Source organism: Paroedura picta, chromosome 2 (assembly GCF_049243985.1).
Source record: "Paroedura picta isolate Pp20150507F chromosome 2, Ppicta_v3.0, whole genome shotgun sequence".
Lineage (NCBI taxonomy): Eukaryota > Metazoa > Chordata > Lepidosauria > Squamata > Gekkonidae > Paroedura > Paroedura picta.
Genome location: NC_135370.1, coordinates 160,923,159 through 160,949,246, shown reverse-complemented (window position 1 = coordinate 160,949,246; position 26,088 = coordinate 160,923,159). Strand labels below are relative to the sequence as shown.

The 26,088-nt window shown below is 45.1% G+C and overlaps 1 protein-coding gene across 2 annotated transcripts in view; it reads left to right on the top strand.

The window, feature by feature from the left end:
* Window positions 1–12,279: 12,279 nt before the first annotated feature.
* ASB2 (ankyrin repeat and SOCS box containing 2) overlaps window positions 12,280–26,088 on the top strand; it is a 37,633-nt gene continuing 23,824 nt past the window's right edge. For both annotated transcript variants that reach the window (XR_013228574.1, XM_077323549.1), the window contains exons 1-4: window positions 12,280–12,597; window positions 17,590–17,879; window positions 23,036–23,140; window positions 25,477–25,643. Coding sequence is in view for 1 of the 2 variants with exons in the window: in XM_077323549.1 (XP_077179664.1) it covers window positions 17,644–17,879; window positions 23,036–23,140; window positions 25,477–25,643 (508 nt within the window). In the remaining variant the exon portion in view is untranslated. The remainder of the gene's footprint in view (window positions 12,598–17,589; window positions 17,880–23,035; window positions 23,141–25,476; window positions 25,644–26,088) is intronic.

Genomic DNA, 26,088 nt, shown 5'->3' with positions numbered 1-26,088 from the left:
AATGGAGCATGGGGAGGACAGGGACCTCAGTAGGGTACAATGCCACAGAGTCCACCTTCTAAAGCAGCCATTTTCTCCAAGGAAACTGAGATGAACTGGAGACTGCCATCCATATAGCAAGGCTATACTGGGTGGTGTCTGCACGGGGCTTTTTATCCACTCCCAGTCTGAATAAATCCCTGCCATCTGCACTGACTTCGACTTCGACTTCCATTTTGATTTTGGACACTTTAAATTTTCCATCTTCAAAATGAATGACTCAGCTGCTGTGACCCTACCTTTCCCCCATGATATCCAAGAGTGGAGATAACTTGGTATAACTGATCCAACTGGGTGCCAGTTCAAAGACTTTCTGGTTGCAAAACTTTCCTCTCTGTTTCCCTCTGGAATCTGTTTTAAAGTGACTGCGCTTCTGAATCAGCAGAGATTTGCCTCGTTCTCTGAGGGGCTGCTACTGCTGCTGCTGGTTGGCTCTGCTCTATGGACTTTGCTTTTAGTTTCCCATTCAGGTAGTAACCATGACCAACCCTGTTTAGCAGCCGTGATCCAGCAAGGTAAGCCTAGCCTGGGCCGTCAAGGTAAGCACTTTTTACTGCTTGTATGCATCTTACAGATTTACAAGAATCCAGGAAACTATAATGGAAGAAGAGATGGTTCTTATATGCCACTTTTCTCTACCCGAAGGAGTCTCAAAGTGACTTACAATCACCTTCACTTTCTTCTCCCCAAAACACACACCCTGTGAGGGGGTGAGGCAAGAGGGAGCCCTGATATTACTGCTCAGCCAGAACAGCTTTATCAGTGCTGTGACCAGCCCAAGGTCACCCAACTGGCTGCATGTGGGGGAGCAGGGAATCAAACCTGGCTCACCAGATTAGAAGTCAGCGCTCCTAACCACTACACCAAGCTGGCTGCTTGGGAAAATATGTTACTTGGAAAGATATGTAAGACTGCATCCTAAAATGTTGGCTTATGAACAGAAGGTGCACCATTTCTACAAGTCAGGAATTTGCAAACTACCACCCCACCCCCAACAAACAACTCATCTATATGCACTATACACACTGCAGTCCTCTCTGTTCCTGAAGAACCCCCAACTCCTATTTTGTCCTATTTGATGTGGGGGGACGACTACAGAGATGAGAGGATAGAAGAAGGCTCCATTCTGCGACAGGATTACTGTTCCTGGTTCTTCAGATTCATTCCTTAAATCAGTGGTTCTCAAACTGGGGGTCGGGACCCATTTGGGGGTTGAATGACCCTTTCACAGGGGTCGTGGCAGGGCAAGCAGCTTGGCCAGGGGGTGCCATCTACACAACAGCCTTACAGGGTAGATCGAGATAGAGCGTTTGTCTGTCTGGAGCAGCGGAAAAGAATGAGATCGGCATGGTGGAACAAGAGGAAGAACTGAACTGAGAAACTCCAGGGGAAAACCAATTTATATACAGTCATGAACAATGGCTCTTCAAGCCATTGGTCAGTTTCGGTTTAATTTCTGTGAAAGAACACTTGTATAATTTTATGGTTGGGGGTTACCACAACATGAGGGTCACGGCATTAGGAAAGTTGAGAACCACTGCCATATGTATGTATGTATGCATGCATGCATGTATGTAAAATTATCAGGATTGTATGACAGCATCTACAACATCATTACTCTTTAATTAATCTTTTGATTTACTATTTTCATAGGTTACCTGTCTTTTTTCTCACTGCCACTAATTATAAATAAAAAGAATTTTAACAAGATCAATAAAGGGAACTGTTTTCCCCACTGATCTGCCCTTCTCCACTTACAATTCTATTATTGTCGTACAGTGTGTTTATCCTGCTGATAGGTATAATCCAGGAACCTGCCACATTAGTTAAATAAATGGCTATTTTTAACTGAGTTAAATGCTTCACGCTTCTGGGATATGTTGTGCAAGAGATATCCTCTAGTGTCATCTGACATTTTGTCCAGACGCTTGTGTTAAATTTAACTTCGAGAGAGAGAGAGAGAGATAGGACAAATGACTCCCTATCAGTTTTTCAAAACAAGCTTGCAGCATAAACACTTTAAAAGAATTTTTAAAAATGAATAGGGTTGCTAGCTCCGGGTTAGGAGATTTTGCAAGTGGAGCCTTAGGAGAGCTGGGCTTGGGAGAGGGAGGAACTTTAATGGGGTAAAATTTCATAAAGTCCACCTCCCAAAGTAGCCATTTCTCCAGGTGAACTCATCTCTGTTGCCTGAAAATGATTTGCAATTCCAGATCTTCAGCTGACAAACTTTAAAACTAATCATACATACAAAGCTGCCTTCTACCAAAGCAAATCATTCAGCTAAATTGTCTTGAACCTCTCCAGTGGCCCAGACAGAAAAGGGTATTTCCACCTGCTAACTGGGATCCTATAACTGAAAAAGTCAGGGATCAAACCCACCAGGGCACTCCAAGATGTGGGAATTTGCCCCAGAAGCACTATTCCTACCCACTGCTAAGGAGCGGCAATACCAGCCTATATACCCCGGTTTACATTCATGCTACCCCTTAACAAAGAATCTCTAAGACAAGATCTTTGGAATTCTAGAATGGTGTGGTCAGCGCAGTCTCAAAATGGCTGCTACAGAAGATGGAGCCAGTCACAAAATAGCTTTTATAATTTACTCTCCTCGACACAGTAAAGGTTCCTATCTTGTGGTGGCACCTGCTGCCAAAGCAATGTTTTTAAGAAAAATCAGCACAGCCATTTGAATGAATTTCCTGTAGCCAATCATAAGCCTTGTTGGGCAAAAAGCCCTACCTGGCCCTGACCACGTTCCAAAAACTCTTGGCGAATGGCAGGAAAGATATCAGTGGGCACTGGGTTGGAGACCCTTGCGCTAGGGATATCATTTTGGAGTCATATTGGGCTATGGGGTGGGGGGTGGGAGTGAGAACGCTCTGCAAACAGAAATCCTTTCATCCATGGCAAAGGTCTAGTGGATCCAGGCCCTAGCTCTGAAAGTTAGTTCAGTGGTGGAGTCCTTTGGGACCAAGACTGGTGTTTTCTCCAGCATATGGCAGGACACAGGCATCTTCTTATATATTCCTTTTCCCTCTCCATCAATCCTGCAAGACGTTTTCACTTTCTTAAAATTCAAGAACTGTACTGTAATTAAAATTCCCTTTGAAACCTCACAATGAAAGCAACAAATACCTAGAGGGAGTGTGTGTGTGTGTGTGTGTGTGTATACACATTTTGTCCTTTATTGGCATTATACAAAGAAAACTAATTGACAGTAGTACATAAAACAGATAAAATTCCAATAGTATCCTTCACAGCACCTCTGACGAGTAAACGGAATACTCTGTAGGTAATTAGCTGTGTTTTCAAGTCTCTCAGGCACCATATCAACTAGAAGACTATGGAGTTTAATTAAATCAGAGATATTAGTATTCTCGGCTAAAAAACTCTCATATATTATATATTATATATATATATAAAACCCAGAGGTTTCTTGAGTGATTTCATCCCCACTCCGTTTAGCTTCCTCCTTCATTTTGAAACCGTGTACATAACCTTCTCCTGATATTTACACAGAGTGAGGCTGAGACTGTAATAACAGTGAGTTCCCTTAAGGTTTGACTGGCCGGCCTGAGTCAGCAAGCGACTAAAATGGTGCTCAGAAGCTCAGATAACTTTGTTGCTTTGCTGGGGTGGGGGTAGGAGGGTGGGACTCTCTGACAACCATAGTGGAGGGATTCCTCAGGCAAGAAATGTTTTCAGACAGAAAGTTTCCACTGACAGAAGGAGAGCAATTCCCACCAAATTCTCCCTCCTGGGACAGAACCCCCCCCCCCAGTATTCTTGGGAGTGCCAAGGGGGGCACGTTTGAGGCTGTTGTTGGAAGAGGGAGACAAGGAAGACCCATTCTGCTGACAGAACTCTTCCTGTCAGTGGAGATTATATGATGGGGTCCAAGTTCTTAGCTCTGAGCAGAGTGGGGAGAGGAACAAATGGAAGGCACTGATTAGTGAAGACGGTGTGTATATTCATGTTACCAAGTGTACTCTCCACAGAAAACAGAAGTAATGCTCAGGAGAAGGGCATACAGTGTGTGAGAAAGGAGAAGCAGGGCTTGAGAACTTGTGTTTGTCATTTAGCAAGGCTGCTTTCTTGTTCTCTGTTATCTTTCCCTTTTGCTAGGCTGACTTCCCTTTTGCAGACCAAATTTGCAAGAACCAGGTCAGCCCCCCCCCCCCCCCAAATCCCTCTCTGTCTTATGTGATAACAAACTTCTACCTGGCAGACAGCACAGCAGGCAGACAATGAAATATAGCCCCTCGTTCATCAGAGGCACCCCTGAAGTGACAAGACCCCGTGAATTTATTTTTGCAGATGACGTTTTGTAATCTTTTGCTAATGTTTGGAGTTTAAATTAAGAGCTAAATGAAAAGCTGCCAGTAGATGAAGCCCTGTTTACTGCAGGTTTAGAGACAAGGACTTGGAGAGTTCAAATTATGGAAAAGGAGGTTCCACTTAAGTATTAGAAAACATTTTCGGATGCTGAGGGATGTTCGTAGATGGAAAATGCTGTCCTGGATGGTGGTGGAGTCTCCTTAACTGGAAGTCCTTAGGAGGAGATTGAATGAGTGTCATTTTTAAGTCCCCGAGAAGGTGGGGCGGCTCAACTGGATGGCCTTTTGTGGTCTCTTCCAGCTCTGTGTGATTCTGATACTATTAGCACAGTTGCAGTGCTAATAATAAATACTAATTAAATGTTAACTGAGCATTCCCACCTAAATGTCACTTAAGGGTTTGAGCTTCTGTGGGACCTCCATTCAAATATGCAAACAAGCAGTATGGATTTTCTTAATGTTGTGCTTTTCTAAACGGTATAATTGAAATGATATTATGAAGGATATAGAAGAAAAAGAAGAGGAGTTGGTTTGTATGCCCTGCTTCTCTCTACCCCCAGGAGTCCCAAAGCAGCTTATGATCGCCTGCCCTTCCTCTCCCCACAACAGACACCTTGGGAAAAGAAAGAAAAGAGAGGGAGGAAAGCATTTATAGACTGCTTATGCATGGTGGTAGCAGTACCGGGGCACCACCAGTTTCTGGCAGCAGGGCAGTATGTCCCGCCACTTTCTGTGCACCAGTGGGGGAAGATTTCCCCTGCCGGACATGGTCTGTCCTGGCTTTTCATGTGCACACATGAAGTCAGGGCAGAAAGATTCCACCATGCCTCGCTGCAGTGGGGGCAGAGGGTTCACTTCACAAAGGTGGGATAGTCTCACAATGCTAGAGTGGGGGGGAAATGCCCTGTTTGTCTCTGTGACACTGCAAAGCATCATAGATCTGAACAGGACATTGTGTGTCCCTACTGGGACACCATAGGTGGAGGAGTCCCTGTACGCACGGGTGTCCTTGTATGCACAGGCCCAACCCAGCTTGGCCGCCATGGCGCCTGCGTTACAACAGGGAAAGCTTTAACGTAGAGGCCCTAAAGCGGGCCAGGGAGGTGTCCGGGCTTACAGCGACATCATGCATCAGAGGGAATTTGCCCCACCGCTGTGTGAGTGCTGGCCCAGCTTATCCCTCCTGTGCATAATTGGCCATATCGTGCCTATTAACTATGAACAGTTTTGCTCTGCTCCCTGCATTTTACTTCCTAGAGCCATGGTCCTCAACCCCCGGTCCGGGGACTGGTAGCAGTCCGTTGATCAGTTGGTACCGGGCCGCGGCTCCTCCTCTTCCTCCTCCCTGGTGGCTGCCTCTGGGGCTGCCCTGCCACTCTGCTGTTGGCTCACCTTTGGTGCTCTCCACTCACCGCCACGGCTGGGGCTCCCCCTACTGCTGGCAGCGCCCCCCAGCAGGTGGTGGGAAGTCAGGGGTGCCAGTGGGAAAGCAAGTGGAGCAGGGGCTCAGGCGGTGGTAACGTCCCTCAGCAAAAGATTACCCCCCCCCCCCCCAAGCCTCACTAAAATTGTCAAGCATTGACTGGTCCCCGGTGATAAAAATGTTGGGGACCACTGCTATAGAGAACATACAAGTATGGATTCAGATACGTACAAAATATTCATTTGCTGATATCAAATGTATGTCCAGAGAGATATGACAAGGTAAACACCCCCCTTTTAAAAACAGGAGCAAAAGACCAGAAGAACTGAGTGCCAGGGTGCAGACAGCTACTCAGACAAATTATGATAGCATTTAGCTGGTGGGATTTACTCATTTCCACTGTTAACGGATAAAATGATGAATTAATCCATTAAATTAACACAGTGCCAAAACTGCAACATGAGCTGTTGCAAAATAATCCGCAATTTGATAAGCAAAAGCTACCACTAATTGTTAGACCCTCTTTAATGTTTCCTTTTTTCATTTCCTAATTGTCTTGGTTTTTACTGTCATCAAGCACCTGGGTTATGGGAAGTTCAAGGTCAGTCAGGGGAACTGGAATCCCCTTTAAATTCAGCAACAAAATGGAGAGCAATTCAAAAGCTAAAGAAATTAATAGGAGAAATGGACACAGGTCACAGCTAAAGAACCATTTTAATATTTTAATTCAGGCACCAACATATTTATGTCAGGCCCAGGAGGAAAGAATGAAGCTGTGGAAGCTAGAGACCAGATTTTTCAGATGTCAGCTGATATAGATCAATCCCATGTTCTGCCTTTATCATTCCCTAAAGTTCTTATGCCCGTAGAAGCAAATAGTTTCCATAGTCTGAAGTCTCACCAGTGACCATCTGCTGCATTTGATATTTCTCCGCAAAGCAAGCCCTTCGCGTTCTTGATAAAGCCAATGCTGTCTTCACACCCTGCAAAGTTCAAAGAACAATTCCAAACATGCTGTCCTTGAGAGATGCATGCCTCGAATGCAGAAGCAATGACCTATATTTCGTTCTAGTAAATGTCATTTCTAATCAAACTGGTTCTCCCCCAGAAGCATTAGCCAGCTGCCTGGAAGCAGTGATGAGGTGGCTCAAGCAGAGTCGTCTGAAGGTCAGCTCTTCAAAGACGGAGGTCCTGTGGCTGGGCAGGATGGGTCCAAGTGAGGAAGCACGCCTACTCAACCTGCACGGAGTGCAGCTATCAGTGGCCCACTCCACTAGGAATCTGGGCGTGATTCTTCACCAAGCCAAACTACTAACACCCTACTTGGCCCCGGAACACCTAGCCACAGTGATCCACGTGACGGTCACCTCTAGATTGGACTTCTGCAACTACATAGCCCTTCTCTTAACCTTGATCTGGAAACTACAGCTGGTCCAGAATGCAGTGGTCAGGGTCCTCACAGCAATACATGGAAGCCCCACATTCAAGCCATCCTCCAACAACCGCAATGGCTTCCAGTTGAATTCCGGATCTGGCAATCATTTTTAAGTTCCAGCAATCATTTTTAAGGCCATACACAGTCTGGGCCTAGTGGACCTGAGGGACCACCTTTCTGTCTACACTCCTCAAAGAGCTTTGCTACCTCCATCTGCCTGGTGATCACTGGCCCCAAGGAAGCTCGCTTGACTTCAACCAGGACCAGAGCTTTCTCTATCCCCATCTGGTGAAATGAGCTCCCAGAGGAGATCAGGGTCCTAATGGAACTTGAACAGATGCACAGGGCCTGCAAAAGGGAGCTCCTCTGCCAGGCGTTTGGTTGAGGTTGACCTGAACCAACCACCTCCCATTGGCCCCCAAGCCTCTCTCCCATGGAATCTATCACCGATTCGTTCAACCTGTAGTTGATTTAATGTTCTCATCACTGTTCTACTATTATATTGTTCTATTTGTGATTGTTTACAACTGCATTGGTCCCTGTTTTATGTAAACTGCCCTAAGCCTGGGGGGGTCATGTAAACAAACAAACAAACTCTTCAGGACTAAAGGGACACCATGCTAATATATATAAATAATTGTTAATTAATTCTCCATTCCCCTGTTTCAAAACTATGTGTTTATAGAAATGGGTAGAATGTCTCCAGCAATTTCGTAAGGCTTTAAAAAAAAGATATTTATGTATTATATTAACAGCCAGTCCCCTTGCTGCGATCCTGGATGCACAATACCAATGGTGTTCCAACCTTTTAAGGACATTCTGAGTTTCTACTCAGGAGATTAGCCTCTCTTCTGGAACACTCATAACTTTGTTGAACAAGATCCACCAAGGATAGGGCAAGAGGTGATAGGCCAGGAACAGAAAAATAAAATCATATCCATCAAATTTAGGAGATAAAGAAACCAAATGTTCTCAGTGCATACATGTTGCAACCTTCAACCCAGGTAGGTCCATCTCTTGGGATCTTCACAAGCAGTGCGGTCTGCAGAATTCGACATCAACAGCTTTGTAGAGCTGCCATTGAAATGAATCTGGAAATACAAGAGTCTGCCACATTCCAAACTTCTCTGCTGTTATGGGTCATGGAGACTTGCTGCTCTTCGAGCACACTTCTTCCCTGCCTGCCCCCTGAGCAGACAGAAAGAACAGACATAATGAATGAAGAACAGCTAGACAGTTAGACCATTATGTCTCTCTCTCCTCTCCTATTCACTAAGTTGTTTCCCTTCCCAACAAAACTATTTTATTCTTTTAAGCAGCCTAATGCTCTGATCTTCTTTGCATATTTAAACTCTGACCTATGTGAAAGGGAGAATTGGATGGGTATATGGCACATGGGTTTCCTGTTCTCAGTAATGGCCCAATGCGTTTGTGTGTGCACACATGCATATACACACTAAGGGAAAAACTACATCGTGCCGAGGTAAACACATACAGTTTGTATCCAGTAGCTATCTCAGAGGATCATTTATTTCATATAGATGAGCAAGAAATTTGTCTGAGTAGTTAACAAATCTTAATAACTACTGCAGAGATTACAGGATATAAATTAATTACAGCCATCTCAAGAGGTGGCCCATGGAGGATTCTGGCATCAGTTGTAACATCATCTTATCATTGTGTGGTTTCAGATTGAGTTTCCTGTTCCTTTCCAGGAAGAAGAAGAGCTGGGTTTTGGGTCCCCATGTTTTACTACCCAAAGGAGTCTCAGAGCGGCTTACAACTGGCTATCCTGCCTCTGCCCACAACAGACACTCTGTGAGGCAGGGGGGCTGAGAGAGCTCTGAGAGGGACTGTGACTGACACAAAGCCAGCCAGCTTGCTGGATGTGGAGAAGCGGGAAATCAGACCTGGCTCTCCAGATTAGAGGCCACTGCTCTTAACCACTACACTGTGACAGATGAGACTATGGTCACTAGCTGCTTCCGTAATATGTCTATAGCCATACCCTATAATGTGATAAGCCCTCGCATTTATCCCTTTGAAAGATGGGAATGCATCTTGTTGGCTGTGCTGATGCACTTCAGCTGCTGGTTTTATTCCCAAAGGTATCCATATCCACCCGGAATGGCCTTCAGGGATCCAAAAGGTGGTCAGACACCAGCTTGTTTGTCTAGTAAGACTTGCCAATATATATCTTGGGCACCTTATGCTGAAAATATTTTTGCCTTCTTAAGGTCAATTTGGTTTTCTTTTATAGTGGGCTTTTTCATAGAGCTTCAATAATACTTGATTCAAATAGTTTAAGTCATAGAATCATAGAGTTGGAAGGGACCTCCAGGGTCATTTAGTCCAACCTCCTGCACCATGCAGGAACTCACGACTACCTGCCCACCCACAGTGATCCCAATTTCATGTCCAAATGATCTCCCTACCAAATATCTCTAGAATCCAGCCTGGCCTGGAGAAAATTCACCTACAATCAGCAATTCCCTGGGTATGCAAGGAAGGGCCACAAGAGACAAACACTGGGACATCCTTTCCTGCCCACACACTCACAATCTAAGTTCAGAAATCAGCATTTCTGTCAGATGACTATCTAGCCTCTGCTTAAAACTTCCAAAGAAGGAGAACCCACCACCTCCCGATGAAGCCTGTTCCGCTAAGAAACCGCTCTGTCAGGAACTTATTCTGGATGTTTAGCCGGAAATTCTTCTGAATTAATTTCAACCCAAGTTCATGTACTAGTAAAATTTACCCGGTTTCTCTATTGCTACCATATAGTGTATCCATTGGATTCGATCTCTCACTTTGGTACTGATGGTGTCCATTTCCATTTGTTTGATTGCTTTTGTTATTTTGTCTTCCAGGGTTCCTGGGACTGTATATGCTGCAGAAATATCAACAAATAAATGTTTCCTATTTCGCTTCTATACTATTTGCATGAGTGTGTTGTGATATATTTGGTGTTAGACGTGGCCCTTGTCCACTGGCATTTGCTCATAGGATTAACTTCTTGGAACGTATAATGTGGAATCCTAACTGGTCTCCTTTTCCGTGGTATTCTGCTTTTAGTCCCCATGGCTCTTATGGGAAGGCCATCCCACCCTGCCAGCTTGTCTTTTCCTGGCGGTAGTTTTGCTCTCCCATCTTGCAAACCATTGAGAGAGTCTTTGCAATCCCTTTCGTTTACCACTGTCTGTTTGATGCTCCGTTTCATGTTTCAGCCAGGAACAAAATGTTTCTTTGCCAAATGCTAATACAAGCATAACAACCCAGCTGAAGGATTTTGCCAAGTTCCCCCTGGCCACCAGCAGGGGGGTAGGGTGTAGGGTTGCCAACTCCAGGTTGAGAAATTCCTGGTGATCTGGGAATGGAGCCTGGGGAGGACAGGGAACTCAATTGGATACAATGCCATACAGTCCACCCTCCAAAGCATCCCTTTTCTCCAGGGCTGAATCTGCACGGAGCTTTTATTCCAATCCCAGGTCGATTCAGTCCCTGCCATCTCCACTGAATGTGATTTCCATTTTGATTTTGTCCGATTTAAATTTCCCCTCTACAACAACCATGACTGATCCGAGTGCCCCTACCTTTTCCCTGCAGTATCCTAGAGTGGATATAACCCTCAATATTTGAAGAATTGGTGTGAGAAAGCATGAGAAAGAATGCAGAGCTTTGTGTGTTCTGAACTAGCTGCTGAGCTCCATGGTAGAGAAGCCCTGATTGGCAAAGCTTCAGTTCCTCGTTCCCAGACTGCAAGCTTGCCTTAAAGGGGAAGCCCTAACTTCTCTCAGCAGAGGCTCCAGAAGCCCTAACTTCTCTCAGCAGAGGCTCCAGAAGCCCTAACTTCTCTCAGTAGAGATTTGCCTCCTGGGTTTTTTTCTCCCTCCTCTGCTGTCTCCAATCCTCTCCCCCCCACCTTTCAAGAAAAGAGAGAAAGAGGCTCCTGCTGTGCTTGGCTCCCCCCTCCCCTTCTGAACTTCCCTAACCATGTGCAGAACACTTTTCTGTTTCAATGGGGAGGGGGAAGAAAGAGGATGACCCGAGTTCAAATCAATCTGGATTCAGCAGGATCCACAATGGAATAAACAAAGTTAGTGCAGATTCAGCCCACGAGAACTGATCCAGCTGCAGAAGAACATTGGAAGTGCATTATCCAACGTGTGCAGAATGATCTTTGCTACAATTCTCCCTGTTTAATAGGCGGGCTGTTTCTCAGAACACAGAAGTTCAAATACAGGCTTGGAAACAAAGCTTTGTGTCCCGTTGCCAATTCCAGTTTGGGAAATTCTGGAAGATTTGAGGGCAGTGCCTGGGAAGAGCTGAGCTTGGGGAGAGCAAAGAGAGCTGAGCAGGGATGTGCTGCCATAGATGTCTGGCAATTGGTGGGAGGTTATTGTGACAACATCATTACATTTCCAGAAGTGACATCATCATACTAGGGTGATGTCATAGCATTGGCCCAGAACCATAGAGTTTTTGGGCCAGTGCTAGAGTGAATGGTGTTACTTCTGGGGTGTGGTGAAAGTGACATCATACCACTGATAACCTCTCCCCAGTTCCCCAGCGTTTCTTCTTCACTCACCCAGCTGAGCTGCAGTAAACAAAAGACCTGGGGCAGAATATCTCCTTCCACAGAATCCACCCTCTAAAATGGCCATTTCTTCCACGGGAACTGATCTATGTCATCTGGAGTTGAGTTGTAATTCTGGGACAACTCCAGGCCCCACCTGGAGGTTGGTAATCCTGAGTGTGGGTGACCTTGCACTACTAGCTTGATGTACCTCACAGGGCTGCTGTGATGATAAAATGGGATCAGAGCAAGTACAGCTCCCTGAGCTCTTCACGGGAAGTGTGGAATAAAAATTAAATTGATGTTCTAAAAAAGAAAAACCCTTGAAGTTTTTCAGATCAGCCATTTCAGGTCAGTAGAGTTTCTTCCCCCCCCCCTCGCCCCTTCTATTAAATTTCAGCAATATGGCCATATATGGGTTACTTGTCCAGGACAATAAATAAATAATGATGTAACCCAAAAAAGGGCCAGTTTACTGTAATGTCACAAAGGGATTCTTGAACACAGTGAAGTTCTACAGATCATGCAGCCTCCAGAACAGTAAAAGTCACTTTGCCATAAACTTCACACAGGAAATCTGAGATCCAAAGCAACTTATATTTTGGCTTGTAATCGGTGATCATGGGGTGATCCAGAAATAAACTCCACACTTCAAAGAGCCAGAGAGTTCAGAGCTGCTCTGCAGTTTATCAACGAACACGGACGGGAGAGAAATGCATCCGAGGGGATTTTCTGAATTAAGATTTCACCAAGAAAAATAAATCTCTCCTACAAAAACAACAAGGTAAATGCATTTATACTTGCTTTATATGTATTGGTTTAGCCCAGGGCCTGAAATGTGTTTATGGTATATCTAGTTGTTCCTCTCTCCAAATGTCCAATTCCCTTGCATGGAATTATTAGGCACAGGGAGACAGGAGACATGACAATATCTTGGAAAACAGAGGACTTTGCAAGCAGAATTTATTGTGATTACAAAAATTATAAGCATGTAGTGATGGGTCTTCACACACACCCCAAACTCACATAGGCAGACATATGGCTGGAATGTTTTATGCAGTCTTCAAGCAGCGGCTGGACAGATCCTTATCCTGGATGTTTTAAGTTGATCCTGCATCGAGCAGGGGCTTGGACTAGATGGCCTGTATGGAACCTTCTAATTCTAGGATTCTAGGATTCTATGTCTTTTCTCCAAAACATAATATGCCAAACTGGTAGATGTTAACATGGGAAGTTTAACGGTGCAATCCTAGGAACACTTTCCTTTGGAGAAGGAGTCTGCATAGCCCTGTTTAGGATTTTGTGCCGCTCTACCCAAAGTTGGATCTGATGGACTTCGAAGGTGTTAGGACAGTGCTACAGTTTCCGGCACTGAACAGATTTTCTTAGTGGAAATGGTTGAGAAATGCTAAATAACAACTTCCTTTATTCAGCTTGCTTCAGCAGCCGTATCAAAACGCTATCAATGACGCCACTAGAAGTGGTAACAAGAGGAGTAATTTAGCGCAAGAGTGAAAACCGACTGTATCAATCAGGAACCAGGAACCAGGGGTGGTGTGTGCCATGTGCCCAACTAAATTCATAAGCAATCTGATGTCTCTAGGCAGCTGTAGACGGATGGGATTGATTTACTCAGAAAGGTTTCATCAGCTGGAAACGCCATTTGCTGTCTTTACCAGTTTGCTGCAACCATCGCAGTAAACATATAGTTGTCTACCCCTGACCTGCGTTACGTGAGGCTGGATCTAAAAATATTAGCTTGGAAAGTATGTGCCTTCATCTGCTTGTTTTGAACTCAGATGCCCGGAAATATCCAGGTCTTGCAGTGTCCAATCCTGGTCAACAAACAGCAGGTTTTTGCATAGTAACAGTCTGGGAACTGATCCAGGAAAGCAATTAAAAGCACTGAAATCCACAAGTTATACAGAAGCTGATTTTACAAGGTCTTTTTACTTTCTTTTGGCTCACATGACTCATACATGGATATTCACCTAGAATAAGGACTTTGCATCCCTATCTTGCCAACTGGCTTTCCAAAGGAACATAGGTGCATTTCATTCCTTTGTGCATTTCATCTCTTTGTGCATGTTTGTGCGCTTTTAATCCTTCCGATGTACTGTTCCAAGTGGGAACAGATGTGCTAGAGTTCCCATGCCTCCGGTGCAACTGCTGGATCACGGTGTCCAGCCTCTGTTCTGCCCTCTGGTAAGGAGATGCAGTCCCAGGGGTACCGGTGGGACTTGCATGTGCCCCCTGGGAACAGACATGCAGCCAAAGCAATTGCACACGGGAGACTAGAAGCAAACTGTTTGCATTCTAAACTCTGTGGCAGTGATAGCTTGTGGTCCTGTTGCTTCAAGGCCAATCTGCAGAGGGCCTTTAGCAAAGGAGACACATCACTGAAAACTAATTGGAGGGGAACCCAGTGCAGATAGACCTCGCTGAGAATTGTCATGTTTGCTGGGGAGTTATACTCTGCTATGAACCAGATGGCCCAGGCTAGCCTGAACTCAACAGTCAGCCCCAGTTACAGAGATCACCAAGGAAGTCCAGGGAGGCAAGAAACGGTACTTTTTGCCTTGAATATTTGACAGGGCTGCCCTAAAAGCCAGATGTGACTTGGCCATGGTTTCTGCCATTGGCATTCTCAGCCGGACCTACAAAGAAATATTATAGTGCTCGTTGAAGAAGTGAAGCAAGGGAGACCCTTTAGGCTAAAAGGCAATTTTGATTCTTAATCCTAAACACTGATTCCATTCCGTTCCATTTTATTTTTATAACCTGCCCTTCCCTAGATAGCTCAGGGCGAGTAACGACGGTTTTAAAAATAGTCAGTACAAATTTACATAAAAACAGTCATATAGAATATTAGTTGACTGTGAATTTAGGGTTTTTTAAATGTTCCAAGCCACTTCCCCTTCCACTGTAAGGAAGCCTACAGTTGCATGGTGGTTATATATAAGGTTCCCAACTCCAGCTTGAGAAACAGCTGAATATTTGGGAGCAGTGCCTGGGGAGGACAGAATCTGGTCAAGAGAGGGAGCCAGCTTGGAGTAGTGGTTAAGAGTGGCAGACTCTAATCTGGAGAACCAGGTTTGATTCCCCCTCTCCTCCACATGCAGCCAGCTGGTTGACCTTGGGCAGTTCTTTTAGAGCTGTTCTTGCAGAACAGTTCTCTCAGAGCTCTCTCAGCCCTACCTACCTCACAGGATGCCTGTTATGGAAATAAGAAGGGAAAGGTGTTTATAAACCATGTTGGTACTCCTTTGGTTAAAGTTGGTTATTAAAAAACCCAGTTCTTCTTTATTGGGAGGTTGTGATACCACAGAATCTGCCCTCTCCTCCGGGAGAACTGCTCTTTGTATTATGGAGATCAGTCTCTAATCCCAGAACTCCAGACCCCACCTGGAAGTTGGCAGCCCTAGTTGCAAAGGACCTTAACTATGGGACCCTTACAATTATATGGGAAGTTGCATTTGTGGAGTGTCTCTAGCAGCAGTTGGCTATTCCCTTCTAGCCCAGCCAGACAGTTATTTCAGGGATGATCCACAAACCCATCACGAGTCACCCTGTGCCCCACTGATGAAGGGACTGTTCTTGCTTTGCAATGCTTTTGCTCACACAGTGACCTCCTGTAAGCTGTTTGTTTTTCTTTATGTGTCATGCAAAATAACTTGGCAAATCTCCCCTGCAACCTGACCCAAGCGGAGTCTTTTTAAAGAAGTGACACAACTCAGAAAGGGGAGGGAGCGCTAACAGCTGGCATGTGACAGCACTAAGAAGAGGCCCCTTTTTCAACTCTGTAGAGAGTGAAGCAACCTGAAACTCAAAGCAAACCGCTGGGAATAATCTGCCCTAGCAATTGTTGATTAAAAAAATGTGCTGTAATCTTCCAACGTTTAAAAAAAAATCCCAAAAGGATTTTTGTACTTGTTCTTTCAACATAAGTTTACTCCCTCAAATATGGATTCAGCAGGACCCACAATTAAATAAACAAGTGCGGATTCAGCCTGTCTGTTGCCTGGAGATGAGCAGTGCAACCACGGTGTAAACTGCATGGAGCTTTTATTCCAGCCCCAGATCGATTCAGTCCCTGCCCTCTACACAGAATGCGATTTCCGTTTTGATTTGGGGCCATTTAAATTTTCCTTCTGCAGAAAGAAGGATTGATCCGGAGTGACCCTACCTTTATTGTGCGATATCTTGGAGTGCTTTTAATGCTCAATATATTTTAAAATTGCATTGTTTTGAATCTGGGCTCTCCTCCGTGGTAGGGAACCCATGATTGGCCACAGGTGGTCATGTGACAAGCCTTCCTTAAAGGAGAAGCCCCTAATTTCTCTCAACTTCTGTTGGTCTTGGATTTTTTTTCTGCCTTCTTCGATCCTCTCCCCCCCATCAAGAAAACAAAGAAAGAGTCTCCATTTGCCTTCCCCCCCTCTTCTGAGCCTCCCTAACCACGTGCAGAACACTTTCCTGTTTCAATGGGGAGGGGGGGGAGAGGAAGACCCGAGTTCAAATCGATCTGAATTCCACAGGATTGACAATGGAATAAACAAAGTAAGTGCAGACTCTGCCCTGGTCATCGTGAGGGCTCAGGTGCCACTATTAGTGGGACCTGCAAAGAACATAGCTATGCAGCCACACAATGTCCAATGGCAATTTGATTATGAGAAGACTGTACCAACCGTCATTGGGAAAGACTGCAGCAAAATGGGAAGAAAACACAGAGGTAGCCCACATAGAAGATGTAGTTGTGTGGATTCCATTGAAAAGAGTGCAGCTGTAAGATAGAGCAGATCATAGAACATAAGTATATGCAGCGGTTAAAATTTTAGGTTTTGTCGTGTCACTTAAATCCAACATCTAGGAAACTTTTGAGTTTCCTGCCTTAAAACACTAAGGTTCCTCCAAAACACACCCATGGAAAAGCTGGGATTGCTACACAACCATAACTTCTTTGAGCCATATTGATTTAGCATTTAGTTTACCAGAAAATGTATGTGCAGCCTCTCCTGAGAACTCAAGACAGCGCAGACCTAAAACAATATACACAAAACCAAAATGAGGCATTAAAAAGCCATTAAAACTGGGTAAAATAAACACTGAGGAACCTAAGCGATATTCATAAAATAATCCTCAGGCTAGGGGCAGACCATAAAAACAACTAAACAGTGTGGAAATCCCCTTAAGCCTGTGTGAAAGGAAATATTTCAACCTGCAGTGCAAAGAAGAGCTGGGTTTTTGTACTCACTTTTTCCTGCTTGAAGGAGTCTCAAAGTGACTTACAATCATCTATCATTCCTCTCCTCACAACAGACACCCTGTGAGGTAGGTGAGGCTGAGAGAACAGCTCTTAGAGAGCTGTGACTGGCCCATAACCCAACTGACTGGATGTGGAGGAGTGAGGAATCAAACCCTGTTCTCCAGATCAGAGACTGCTGCTCTTAGTCACTACACCAAGCTGGTTCTCAGGAAAGGAAAGTCCTGTCTCAAACAGGACCTATCATTTCTATGAGTCTAGTACCAATTCTAAAATTGGGCTCTACACACAGTTCTATCCTGTACATATGGTCTCATGGACCATGAAATTCCATCTTATTTCGGAGGGGTGGGGACATGGATTGTCCAGAGAGGATGAGGCTGGTCTTGTATTTGCACGCTTCCTGTTGACCAGAAGTATGTACTAAACCCCACTTTGGTGGAAAGCATAACACCAATGGGAAGATACACAAACTAATAACAAGCTGTTTAACTTCATTGACCTGTTTTCTAGGTTTCCCTTTTCTACTATCTCCTCTGACTCCTGGTGAACAGGACTGGGCAGAAGATGACGACCGAGGTCACAGTGGCCAGAAATTCTCAGACAGGGACAATAAATCATGAGGACTACAGTCTCTACAGCAGCATGAGTGAGCAGGAGCTCATTGAGATGGCCATAGAGCAGAGCCTGACAGATGGGTCAGTGGAGCAAACAGCAACAAAGACGGCAACCAGAGAGCAGGTGCCGGCTGCTCCCAGTGAGCCCTACTATAGCCAGAATTTCTACCTTTACCCTTGGCAAAGGTGAGTAAGAATGTGAAGCCAGCGTGGATCTAGGAGGTCAAGTTTGAATCCTTTGTCCATCATGGAGCGACCTTAGCTCAATCACTTTCAGACTAACCTGGCTGTGGTTGTGAGGATAAAGTAGAGCAGGGAAGGAAAACTATGTTGTATGTAAGCTGCCAGCTTCTGGTTGGGAAATTTCACATGCGTGAAACTGCTGCACGTGAGCATTTGCGTCCCCACCGGGAGCGCAAAAGTGCATGTGCGGCAGGCGTGTGCATGTGCAAAACTGCCACGCGTGCATGTTTGCTCCCCACCGGGCGCAAATGCTGGGCCGCAAGCTAATTGGCCGCTTTGGTGGCCGATTTGCTCACGGTCTGGTGAGCTTCTTGCTGCGGGGGGGGGCAGGGAGAGGGAGCCGGAGCCCAGTGCCGAAGCCTTCACGACCCGGCACCGGGGCACGGCCCGGGGGTTGGGGACCACTGCCCTAGAGCAGGGGTAGTCAACCTGTGGTCCTCCAGATGTTCATGGACAGCGTTTGCTGTCAGGGGCTCATGGGAATTGTAGTCCATGAACATCTGGATGACCACAGGACCACCCCTGTCTTAGAGTCCACCTTCCAAAGCAATCATTTCCTCCAGGTGAACTGATCTGTGTTGTCTGGAGAACCGTTGTAATAGTAGGAGACTTCCAGGCACCATCATAGGCTGGCACCCCTATGCTGCATGGGTCCCTAACAAGGAGGGAAAATGGGGGAACTCAATAACCCCTGGAAAGAAGGTGGATTTTCAATGTTCCTCTCTTTCTTCTTATAATAAAGTATGGAGTGGCAAGCAAAGAGTAGCAAGGGCTTCTTCTGAGAAGGGTGAGGGAGTTCCCTAGAGAAGCCAAGTAATTTTACAAGGAGGTGTGGCTATAGGACGGGTATTTTAGGATTCAAAGTAACAATACAGCTATGATCTCCAGATTATGGGGATGAGTTTGGAGAAAATGGCTCCTTCGGATAACAGATTCCCCCCTTTCCTTAAGTTCAACCCTCCCTGGGCTGTACCTCCAAATCTCTAGGAATTTCCTATGACTGATTATGCATGGGGAAAAAGGCTGGGTGAACACCTGCATGACAGCAGGGCAAATCCTCGCTAATGCATGATGTAGCCGCTGGCTTGGCTCCCTCCCGACCCTGGCCCGTTTTAGGACCCCTGATGCCCCACATTAAAAAATCAGTGATCCCCTTTGTAACATGGCCGCCTCGGTGGCTATGCCAGGTTGGGCCCATGCACACAGGGAAGAGCCGAGCCTGGAAGACCTGGCTCCTCTCCCCACCTACAGTGTCCCAGTAGGGACACAAAATGCCCAATCTAAGGTGACCAGATTTTAACATTGGTAAAGTGGGACACCACTGACCGGGGGTGGGGGGGGGGGTCTTGATTAAAAATTTGGTCTATATGGAGCAACAAAAATTTTCATAGAATGCAAAAATAGTATTGTAATATATATTTTTAAATTTCAACATAAGTACAATTTGCCAGGTGCCCTCAGATGTCCCTCCAAAAGTGGGACAATCTGGTCACCTTACATTAGGCTCCACGGTGCTTTGCACCTCTGTAGAGCTCAACAGGGCATGTTTTCACCCCCACAATGGTGGGATAACATTGTGCTGCTATCCCACTTTCATGCAATAAAATACCCCTGCCCATCACCCCTGCCACTGCCATGGTGAGGCATGGCAGACTCTTTCTGCCCTAGAGTTGTGTTTGCATACACACAACTTTGGGGTGGACCGTGCGTGCCGGGGGGGATTTCTTCCCCTGTTAGTACACAGGAAGCAGCGGGGCATGCTGCCCAATGCAAGAAACTGACAATGGCCTGGTGCAGCAGCCATAGTCTATATGATGTTTGATATGGTTTGATCTCTGAAGCTAATAGGCATTAGAGATTGCCCAGGAACCGCCATTTTGAGACGACCTGGGAAATGATGTGTTACTTCTTTGAGTGTCTCTGATCTTAACTAATCCTTAAGTGAGGTCCAAAATACATTTTAGAAAAGTCCTTCACATGTGCATCTGAACACCTGCCTCCATATCATTTATATTAGTTTTGCAAGACTCTCTTGCAATGCCAAGAATTGTGTTCTGCACAGCTTTGGAAACTGGTTCATGAAACATAACAAGATGAGCGCGTTCAGAGGCTATTTAAATTTCCTTGCCCATTACTCTGAGGGAGCATTAGGTTTATACAACCTTTCCCTAATCTGCCATCCATGTTAAGTTACAAACAGTGTCCCATTACTCTGGATCATCAGTGTTGTGGATGTCTGAAACCTCAGGAGAAATCTCCAATCGCCAGGGTAAATGGGATCACTTTGAAATGAGCTATTATGCCTCTACCATTGCAAAACTGGGATCATTATAGGATCTAAGACATGGCAGCAAGCCATTTTATCTTGCTTTTTGTAGCTGTGGGGAATCAACAGGATTGCAAAATTCACAGCAATACTTCCAGTGCAATCTTGAACAGAGTCACACCCTTCTTAGACCTCTGCCTTCAATAGATTAAGAAGATGTTACTCTGTTTAGGTCTGCACTGTCAGTAAAACAAGTAATCCGCCCCTGAAGCAAAACTGTACAGCATTAGCAGTATCCTCTCTAGTGTTACTGCCAAGGGGGGAACTCTTGCATCTGATAGGGTTAAAATCAGGTTACCGTATTTTGATAAGCAAAATAAAGAGGTCATATATCTTGACTGACTACTTCAAACAACTAATCACTATGATGAATCTCCTCTTAAATACTCCTAGGGCAATTCCACACCAGCGGCGCCATTCCATGCTACTGCTGGTACAATGCTGCAAAATGGCATGCTCCACAGAGTGAGTCCCCACAGGGGACACATTTCAGCACTGGAACATCTCTGGCATGGAAATGTGTCCCATGGGGGGGGGACACATTTCAGCGGGACACCTGGGCTGATTCTGCACTTACTTTGTTTTTTCCATTGTCAGTCCTGCTGAATTCAGATCGATTTGAACCCGGGTCTTCCTCATTGCTTTTCCCCAACTCAAAATAGAAAGCGCCGAGCCAAGCCAGCAGCTGCCTCTCATAGAATGAGGCAAATCTCTGCTGAGAGAAGTGTGGGATTCTGGAGCACAGTCACTTTTAAACAGATTCTAAAAGGAGGGCAAAAATAAATCTTGGGAGGAAAGTTTTGCAACTAGGAACCAGGAAGTCTTTGAACAGACACCCAGCAAATTAGGGACAGATTGCTTCTCTATCTCAGTGCCTTCATCAATTATACCGAGTTATCTCCGCTCCGGGATATCATGGGAGAAAGTTAGGGTCACCACAGCTCAATCATGCATGTTGCTGAGGGAAAATTTAAAGTGCCCAAAATGAAAATGGAAATGGAAATGGAATTTAGGGAGGATTCAGGAGGGGATTTATTTAGACTGGTGGCGGATAAAAAGCCCCATTCAGGCTCTGCACTGGTGTCCCACTGAAAGAAGTCCCCCTGGTGTGCAGGTGGTGGCAGCGGAGGATATTGTAGTTGACTGGACAGTGAGATTGCATTCTATACAATCCCATGTTCCTGAAAACAAAGCAAACAATGCCCTGGTCTGCCCTACAGGGCCAGGATGTGCTGTAAAGCCATCCAGGGCATTGTTCATTCCCTGCAGGCCTCCGAAGGATGGGGAATGGGCCCCCACAGCGCTGAATGGGAACATGGAAGAATCTGTGTTCCCTTAGCACAGGGATTCTGGGGCCTGATCTGTGCCAGGCCCAGGAGAGCAGCAGCCTGGCAGCAACATCATATGGACACAGGACAGCTCCATATGGCTGTCCTTTCAAACTTTTCTGCCAGTGCAGAATCAGCCCTAGTTAAGCTGAAGCTAGCCTCCACTGGGGACAATAGGGCAAAACAGGCTAAGCCTCCCAACCACAAAGGGGGCATTTTCATCAGGTTTTTTTAAAGCTCCAAAGAAGGCAGAGACCAAATTGAAGAAGATACGTTGTCTAAAATGAGGACATCTGGTAACCCTAGCTAAAACCTAAATAAATACGTAGGAAGATATTTTTCTTTTATGTAAGGTGTCAGATACTGCAATAAATGAGGCCATATTGAGGTTTTTGCATCAACTCTGGTTTGGGAAATTCCTAGAGATTTTGGGTTGGAGCTAAATGTGGGACATAATGCATAAAGTGCACCTTAAAATGTAGCCAGTTTCTCTGCAGAAACTGATCTCTATAGTCAGGAAATCAGCTGCAATTCTGGGAGATTTCTAGGTTCCAACCTTATGTGGCCCTCTATCATTTGTCCCTGTTTTGCTTGTTAATCTAAGAAAGGCCAAATTTACCCTCCTGTTTGTGTCTTTCTTTGGAAAATTAATGTGCAGCTTCTCCGGTGATCAGCTTGAGGCAGCTCACAAGGTACAGCAAAATCCTAAAATGAACGATAAAAACAAAAACTGTAAAATAATACTCAGGTTAGAGGCAGGCCATAAAAACAGCTAAAAGTGTGTTGGGGGGGGGGATGGGGGCATCATCAGCCTTTTTTCTCCAGTTGCACAACAAATGAGGATTTGGGCAAGTCCAGCTTCTCCCACCATTGCAAAACTATGATGGAAAGCATCTATCTGATTGAAATCTAACTTCAAAGTGAGCCTGCAAAGTTTCACAGGGTCAGAGCTGATATCTTCACTGGCCTCCTTATACATACATGTCCTCTGAAGACATTGTTCCCTCAGCTGTTTCATAACAATATTCTCACACATCTCCGACAAAGTGTGCTTGTACACGAAAGCTTATATACCCCGAGTAAAGCTTAGTTGGTCTGAAAGGTGCCACAGAAACTCAAACTTTGTTCCACATTTCTTCTCCGTGAGGTGAAGGACGCCTTCAAACCCTTTTTCCTCGTTCTGTGTGGTGATGGTGGGATTCCTGTTGTCTTATTTGGTCATTTGAATCCCCTAACGCTTCCTCGGAGGGCCAAAAATAATCCGGAGAGCAGCTGAGACCAAGGCCAGAGCGAGCTGAGGCCATCTGCTTTGGTCTCGAGCCCCAGAGGCCCTGGCTGTGTCTCTCCCTCAGGATCTTCGGGAGCTCATTAAAGGATCCCACTATGACTCGCTTTTCTTATTCAGAATATTTTTCTGTGTTTCATTCCTGCTGCCATCACATCAGGCAGGCTGCACAGACGGGAGGCCAGACTCAGACTTCCAGCTCAGGGTCCCCGAGTGGGGTCTGGCTGCGATACGATGGGACCCTCTTCAAAAGACCTCAGCCAGAGTAAGTGTCCCACACCCCCACCCTCCATGTTCCTCTCTTTACTTCGGTTGAATTTTTGTTGTTCTCTGCTGGGTCTGACAAGGCAGCTGGTTGCTTTTATGTAGGGGGGGGAGGTTGAGAGGACTGTGCACTTCATGAGGAATTCACATAACTGCCTATGGGAAACTGTACTAACTTTCTCCCTTCTGTTGTCCACTTTAACATCCCATTCACCCTCTTTACTTTTGTCTTGACTCTTGAGGACTCTCGAACCTTAAAGCAAACTCTCTGATCGCATGTAAAGTTGCTGGGTGTTTTTTTTTTATTTTTAGGATTTGTGATTGCACTGAAATTACCTTGCAGGGCAGAGGGAACAAGATGCTTGCCTAGTGGTTTATTTTGATAGACCAGATCCTGTTTCAAAACAAGTATACAGACCTGACCAAACTCATGTTATTTTGAGGCATGAGCATTTGTTGTTGTTTTTAAAAAGATCTGACAGATTTCCAAAATCTTGTGTAACTGAGGTAGCGCTTTGGATCCTGGCCTCTGTCCAATAGTAGGTATTGCCCTAGACTGAGAGAGGATTGGCCCTGTAGAGCAGGGGTAGTCAACCTGTGGTCCTCCAGATGTTCATGGACTACAATTCCCATGAGCCCCTGCTAGCAAATTCTGGCAGGGGCTCATGGGAGTTGTAGTACATGGATTATCTGGAGGACCACAGGTTGACTACACCTGCTCTAGAGATTCCCCCACCCCATTAAAAACTGAATAATCTGGGGGTCATAGAAGGAGACTGTTTTTGCAGTATTATATATGATTTTGAAATTGTATTGATTGCCAAACCTCTGTTGTTTACCTGCCCTGAGTGTGCAGGAAGGGCGGTCTATACAAATAAATATTGAATACCTGGATTGAACAATTGCATTTTAGTAAAGGCTACATGCATCTTTTGAGATTGCTCACTTTTTCTTTATTATAGTTGTTGTCTATGTGGATCCACAGAAACCAAGAGCTTGGAGCCAGGGCCTGGTATTAGGGACTCTTGAATATCATTCGCTAGTAGGCAGGATCCAGCCTGCTATTGGACAGTTTAATGGACCTATCCGAGGCTTCCACTTAGGGCCAATCACATGCTTTGGTGGGAACCTCTCAATGCATATAAGTTTGTGTTGTTGAGTGTTTGGTGCTCACTTGTTGGTGTTTAGTGAAAAGAGCTGATTGTTTCGGAAAGAACATCTCTGAGTCTTTACTGAACCCACTATTTAATGATATTTAGAATCATAGAATCATATAATAATAGAGTTGGAAGGGACCTCATGGGTCATCTAGTCCAACCCCTTGCGCTATGCAGGACACTCACAACCCTATCGCTCATCTACTGTAACCTGCCACCCCCTTGAGCCTTCACAGAATCAGCCTCTCCATCAGATGACTATCCAGCCTCTGTTTAAAAATGTCCAAAGATGGAGAACCCACCACCTCCCGAGGAAGCCTGTTCCACTGAGAAACCGCTCTAACTGTCAGGAACTTCTTCCACATGTTTAGATGGAATTTCTTTTGAATTAATTTCATCCCATTCATTCTGGTCTGTCCCTCTACATGGCAGCCTTTTAAAAAGTTTACTTTTTAAAATTATATTTTAATTTTTATTCAGTTGCAGTATATAATTTTTATTCAGTTGTAGTGTGCTAAGGCCCAATTGCATCTCTTCCTTCTTATCAAATTAACTATCTTCCCTGCCATAAAATATTTCCATGTGGCATTTTTTGTCATCGTTTGCTTTCCCCATAATTTGGCAAGGAATTTGGCTTCCATTTCTTAGGCATTTCTTACCACTGTTGGTAATCAAAGAGGCAAACCAATGCACAGATTAATACCAGTGTTCTAAAACCAATGACAGTGCTGCTGTATATATTTCTTACTAATTGTGAAAACACGGGAGTGCCACTTCCTGATAAAGCAACCACCATTGTTTGGGCTGCAGAAATTGATCAGTTATCACTAATCCTTAAGAGTCCACCCAAGTGGACTCTGTGGCTCATTCTGCACACATCAGCCAATGCACTTCCAATGCACTTTAGAAGTGGATTATCCTGTTCTGCACAGGAGAATCCCATTGCAAAAGCACATTGGAAGTGTATTATCCAACAGGTGTAGAATACATTTCTTAATACCAGCTCTTTGTGGATCTTTTGCTCTAAATTTTGAAATTGGTTTGCTGTCAAAGACCGCTGAACCCTGATTTAATGTGAGCGTCTCCTGTTCTGGTTATTTCTGGAGAAAACGTATGATATTATTACGACTGCCTGAGGCAATTCTGCAGAAAGTAACTCATTTGCAACTATGCTTTAAAGAGTGTTGGATCCTGTGGTATCGACGATTAGGGAAGGAGATGAAGAGACCCTGCGTGCCATGATAAAGTCAGGGAAAAACCTTGCACAGCCTAACAAAGACGGATGGCTGCCACTCCATGAAGCTGCTTATTATGGTCAAGAGGGTTGCTTAAAGCTGCTCCAGAAATGTAAGTACCAGAAAAGGAACGGATTATGCACCAAGTCCCCTCTGGATACAGTTGAAATCATTAGATAGGGGTGCCAGCCTCCAGATGGAAATTGCGGATCTCCCAAGCTAACTGCTCATCTCCAGACTGTAGAAATCAGTTTGCCTGGAGAAAATGCATACTTTGGAGGGAGGACTCTATAGCATTGTGCCCCAGTGAGGTCTCTGTCCTCCCCAGGCACCTTCCACAAATATCCAGGATTTTCCCATCCTGGAATTAGCAACCCTACCTGCCTCCACTCCCCACTGTGACCAGGGGAGACCTGACTGGTGGGGGGACCTGTGAAACATTCAATCAATCAGTCTGATTTTGCAAATGAAAATTTCAGTTAGGGCACCTATAAGCCACTTTTTCAAGGTTCAATTTGAACAGATTGAAATATTGAACAGATTGAAATATTACTCAG